Source organism: Artemia sp. Qi Xiang Cuo, chromosome 2 (assembly GCF_049724085.1).
Source record: "Artemia sp. Qi Xiang Cuo chromosome 2, ASM4972408v1, whole genome shotgun sequence".
NCBI classification, from domain to species: domain Eukaryota; kingdom Metazoa; phylum Arthropoda; class Branchiopoda; order Anostraca; family Artemiidae; genus Artemia; species Artemia sp. Qi Xiang Cuo.
The window spans coordinates 1,802,908-1,808,860 of record NC_142795.1 but is presented as its reverse complement, the minus strand read 5'-3'; the positions used below and the strand labels follow the sequence as shown (position 1 = coordinate 1,808,860).

The 5,953-nt window shown below is 36.9% G+C and overlaps 1 protein-coding gene across 1 annotated transcript; it reads right to left on the bottom strand.

Moving 5' to 3' along the window:
* Positions 1-273: 273 nt before the first annotated feature.
* On the bottom strand, positions 274-1,426 carry LOC148954791 (uncharacterized). Its single transcript, XM_089107942.1, has one exon. It carries the CDS (start codon positions 1,424-1,426, stop codon positions 302-304), a length of 1,125 nt encoding a protein of 374 aa, XP_088964068.1. The 3' UTR covers positions 274-301.
* Between the last annotated feature and the right edge of the window lie 4,527 nt (positions 1,427-5,953).

Below are 5,953 nucleotides of genomic sequence, written 5' to 3'. Positions count from 1 at the left end.
TAAAACAAATACACAGCCAAAGTAAATTTTCAGATCTACTATTAACTCTTTCATAACCATCAATAGCTGATGATTTAATCAAAACCATAATACCACCATAATATGTATTATTTTTTGCTGGTTTACGCACAACCTGTTCAACCAAAAACCCTGGGAGAGGTGATATAGGAGAATGATCATTCCATGTTTCAATAAACGAAATCACATCAAACGAAAGTAATTCATCATTTAAATAAGTTAGCTTATCACGTAGTCCTTGTATGTTCCATGACACTAAACTCAGTATATGACTCTTTATTTCCTATGCGTCTATGCTTTCTGTCAGTGCATTAATATCACTAGCCATTTCTTGGAGATCCTCGTTCCTGGCCTCTGTCAAAGAAAAGGCAAAATGGTAATACTCACGACTGCGACTATTAATATCTGTTAGCACTCGCTGACTATTATCAACAAAATTACGGGAAAAACCACTGCGAGGTCTTCTGTTAAGTCCTTTTCTTGGAGAATGGTTTCCTCTGGGTGCCACGTTACGAGTGCCTGGTCGATGTAGGTCATTAGGGCTTATAACAGCACTAGCAGGTCTTTTAGTTGCCGATACTGCCTGAGAATAGGCTGTTGATGGTATCACTGTCTCGGCATCACTATTATTGGCATCACTATCTAGCCCCATCGGGATAACTGCAGGGTAATTTGGGAGTCTAGCACTAGGGGGTGGAACAATATGTTTAACTGGTGCCAAGTTACATTTAACCTCAATCACAGCCTTTCCATCGTACCTGAATAGTCGGCCTTGGATAAACAGCTTGTCACCTCGTAGCATTGCATCACGGCCGTCGTTCTGTGCAAGATTCATAATTTCCTTTAAGTGTTTACGGGCTTCTCTTTGTTTAGCTGTGTAATCTGGGGCCACCGATGGACCTCCCTTTCTCAATAAGGAACTATTTCTTAAGATATAGTCTCTGATTTCAACCGAGTTTAGTTTCACTACTACTGGCCCTGATTTCAATCTAAAAATGTCATGTACATCACATCGACTTATTTTTAGAGAAGGCGTAGCACGGTTTAATAAATCCATTATTTCTTGCTTCACAGTATACTCGTCATGGTGTTGCGGAGTATAATTATAAATAATCAAATTTGTACTTTTCTGCTCTGCTTTGAGCTGGTTGGCTCGTTCAGATATGATTTCTAGGTCTGATTTCACATTTTCCAGCTCTTTTTTAATTTCTTCATTTGTCTCAACATTTCTAGATAGCTGTGTACTAATGTTATTCATCTGTACTTGTAAGGCAGCAATGCTATCCGAAAGTCCAGGAATTGCATTAACTTTCTCCGAAAGCGCTGGTAATAAATCCAATTTGAAATTTATTTCTCGCAAAAACTGGGCATTTTGCATTTTCTCGGCCTCTAATGTTTGGTTTGCCATTTTCACACTTTGGATCTTGTCAATGTACGATGGTCTTATGGGTCTTATGGAAGGGATGCTTGTATTAACTTCAAAGAGGGCTCATTTGATTGAAAATTCAAAGTTCTAGTTCACTTTTTAAGAGTCAAAAGAGATTGAAGGGCACCTAGCCTCCCCCCCTCCAAACCATTTTTTCCTCAAACCCAACCGATAAGAACTTTAAGATAACTTTTTAAAAATACTTCAAAGACCATATAACGAAAACTCCGGGGTCGACACAGCCCCCTAGAGCCCGAAGGCAGGTGTTGTAAGTTATACCCTGGGGGAATATACGGTTCTTATTTAATGGATACTCGATACAACTTCAGAGACGGCTCATTTGATTGGAAATTGAAAGTTCTAGTTCAGTTTTTAGAGTGAAAAGAAATTAGAGGGAAACTAGCCGCCCATGCCCCTTTTCCCTCAAACGCATCCAATAAAAATTTTGAGAAAGCAATTAAGATAAAAATGGCATATATGTTTCTTATAAAAGGGATACTCGTATAAACTTCAGAGAGGGCTCATTTGATTGGAAATTGAAAGTTTGAGCTCACTTTTTAATAGTCAAAAGAGATCCGAGGGCAGCTAGCCCCCCCCCGCCTTCTTTTTCCAAACCCATCTAAAGAAAATATCCAGATATACATTCTGTTAAAAATAGTTCAAAGGTCGGATAAGAAAAACTCCGGTGTCAATACTACCCCCCAGGGTCCAGGTGAAGGCGTACTAATTTGTGCACTAAGGGCGTGTATGGTTCTTATGAAAGGGATGCTCGTAAAAACTTCGTAGAAGGCTCATTGGAAATTAAAGATTGGAAATTACAAGTTGTATTCCACTTTCTAAGAGTCAATAGAGTTAAGGGCAACTAGCTTCCACCTCACACCCTTTTTTCCCCAAAGCCATCCGCTACAAATTTTGGGATAGCCAGTTTTTTGAAATTGTTAAAAAATTAGATAACAAAAACTCCCCCCCAGGGCCCGCGGGATTGGCGTTGTAAGGGATGTCTTAGGGGCATAGATGGCTCTTATAAAAGGGATGCTCGTATAAACTTCAGAGAGGGCTCATTTGATTGGAAATTGAAAGTTTGAGCTCACTTTACAATAGTCAAAAGAGATCCGAGGGCAGCTAGCCCCCCCACGCCTTCTTTTTCCAAACCCATCTAAAGAAAATTTCCAGACAGACATTTTGTTAAAAATAGTTCAAAGGTCGAATAAGAAACCTTCGGTGTCAATACATCCCCCCAGGGCCCAAGGGAAGGCGTTCTAAGTTATGCCCTAAGAACGTGTATGGTTCTTATGAAAGGGATGCTCGTAAAAACTTCATAGAAGGCTCATTGGAAATTAAAGATTGGAAATTACAAGCTCTAGTCCCCTTTTAAGAGTCAATAGAGTTAAGGGCAACTAGCTCCCACCCCACACCCTTTTTTCCCCAAAGCCATCCGCTACAAATTTTGAGATAGCCAGTTATTTGAAATTGTTAAAAAATTAGATAACAAAACTCCCCCCAGGGCCCGGGGGATTGGCGTTGTAAGGGTTGTCCTGGGGGCATAGATGGCTCTTATAAAAGGGATGCTCGTATAAACTTCAGAGAGGGCTCATTTGACTGGAAATTGAAAGTTCCTAGTTCAATTGTTAAGAGTCAAAAGATATCCGAGGACGAGGGCGATTTCTGCTCGTTTTGAGCTTGACTAGGTATTCTCTTGTATTTTCAGTTCGTTTTGGGTGTCATTTATTGATCGACGCAGATTTGTGGTAGTTTCAAACTTGGTAGATTATTTAATTTTATTTTTACTCATTTTTTGTTAAATAGAGTTAATTACTTTTCTTTTAAAATCTTATTTTGAAGAAAAAGTTTGTTTAATTAATTTCAGGTAAAGATTGCATCGGCTGTGCAATATGGATCTGAAGTTTGGGGATTCATAGCTGTAGAGAGGATGAAGGAGATTAAGCTTCAGTATTTTAAGAGAGTTTTAGGCCTATATTTTATCACGAATAGTTTAGTATTGAGAGGATATCTAGTTTTATTTTCTTTAAGAAGTACTAGACTAGTAGGGATGATAAGACTATGGGAGAAAATCCGGAGTATGCCCAGAGTAAGGATAGCAAAAGCAACATATTTAGAAGTTCTGAGGATCCCAAAGAGTGATACTTTGCATCTCAAATAAAAAAGATATTAGATGATTGTGGATTTCAGAGCTTTTAAATGGTGAGCTAGAGATTGGATTAAAGTATTTAAAAGTTGCAAGTAGGGTCAGGGAGAGGTTAAGGGACCATAAGATCCAGGTGTGGCATGCACGAGTGAATGAGACCCGATAACTGAAGTTATATGCAAAGACTAAGGAGCAATGGGGAGAAGAATTGTATTTTAAGACGGGGCTTCAAAAGAGGCAGCTAAAGTTTATTTTTTGTGTTAGTTCAGATGGGTTACCACTAGGTGAGAGACGGAACTATCTGGGAGGGCTTAGGCAAACTTCTGGTCCTTACTTCTGTCCCATGCGCGGGAAAGAGGAAGATTTGGTTCCTTTTGTGGGGAAGTGTAGTGAATTAATAGATTTAAGAAAAGAACTATTTGGGCTTGAGGATTGGGAGAGCGATGAGATAATAAATTTATTAGCAAGGAAAGATATGGGAGGCATAAAGAGACTCCGAAGATTCCTGACAATGGATATAGAGCATAGAGAAAGGTTTTTTTGAAGTTAGGGAAGAGCGTGATAGTTCACTAGCCTAGATTATACTTTTGTGCCCATTTAAGTTTGTGTGAAAGTGTCTTTGTTTTTGTGACCACGGCCTTTTGGCCTTTTGTTTCAAAAAAATTGTATTCTATTCTATAGTTGAAATATATCTGATATCCTTAGCAATGTTATTTTATTTTTAGGAACTTAGCTTTTAGTTTAGAGAAACCAGGATGCATATGATTAAAATGTATCTGATATCCTTACCAACGTTAGATCATTTTGAGAAACTTAGATTTTAGTTTTGAGAAACAAGCATGTATAAGATTAAAATGCATCTGATATCCTTCTAGTTTTAAGAAACAAGGATGCAAGTGGTCAAAATGCATATAATATCCTTAGCATGTTAGATTATCTTGAGGAACTTAGTTTTCAGTTTTGAGAAACAAGGATGTATATGGTTAAAATGCATCCGATATTCTGAGAAACAAGGATGCAAATTGTCAAAATGCATATAATATTCTTATTAATGTTATATCATTTTGAGGAAATTAGCTTTTAGCTTTGAGAAACAAAAATGTAAATGGTCAAAAATCATCTTTAATCCTTAGCAATGTTAGATCATTTGAGGAACTTGGCTTTCAGTTTCGAGAAACAAGGATGAATATGGTGAAACTGAATTTGATATACTTAGAAATGATACATTGTCTAGGCCGAAGGCCTCGGCCGAGTCCGTTGTTTTTGAAATGAAGTTATCAAGTATTTCGCAGTAGGTTGCATCAAGACATGGCTAATTGTAGAAAGAGACAATGAATTGAAGTTATCAAGTATTTTGCAGTAGGTTGCATCAAAACATGGCTAATTGTAAAAAGAGACAAGCCAAAACAGATAGTCCAAGTAGCCTAACTGAGAGGCAAATGTTTAAATGGCTGCGGCACAGGTAAATGGCGTGAGTAAGTATAACTCTCTTATTAGACACATACTTGTCAGGTTAGTTTTTGGAAAGGCATGCCTGCCTAGAATCATGAACCTCAATGTAGGATCATTTTGAGGAACTTAGTTTTTATTTTTGACCCAAACTATAAAAAACTGAATTTTTATACCAGTAGAAACATCGAAGGAATAAGAGTTTTATGCTAATTCAAAATATATAAGTTTCATCAAGTTTACTCTTAACCATTAAAAGTTACGCGCCTGAGAAAATTTGCCTTCTTTGTTTCGACGTCTGAAATCTGCGTTATTTTTTTTTGTAGGTTAGATGGTAAAATACTTGTACGGGTTTAGTCAGTGATTAAAACAATTCATTCATTCATAATCAAACAGTTCGTGGTAACGAACTGTAAGTAAGGAGCAACCCAGCTCAAGTAGTACAAAGGAGTAGAAAAAAAAAATAATAAACCAGCAAAATTCACGGAAAGAAGGCAAATAAACAAGAAAAAAGCTAAAAGAGAAGAGAGAACAATTTTTTGTTTACAAAAATAATATCCAGTCTTTTTTTTTTCGTTCAAATATGACAAAAGTGTGTGCCGAGCCTCTATGATATACAAAATAGCATTAGTATTAAATGTATGGGGAACCTAAAATTCTTGTAATTTGATTTATATTTGAATTCTTTCATTTTCATAATGTTTAAACCCAAAACAATGATGAGACAAAGCCTCTTCATCATCTCAGTCAAAGGTTTACAATTGCTTCTATGAATTCTAAATAAAAAGGAATTCATGTTATGATGACTTATAACAATTTGCATCAATTTACAACTGGGAAAGGTTTTCAAATTTGTAGAAGATCGTTAAAAACTAAAGGATCCAGGAATTAACTGCTTGGAGCAATAGCTCATA

Bases quoted from the DNA above. Each gene is read 5' to 3' on its own strand.
- LOC148954791 (XM_089107942.1), bottom strand. From the start codon at position 1,426: ATGGCAAACCAAACATTAGAGGCCGAGAAAATGCAAAATGCCCAGTTT.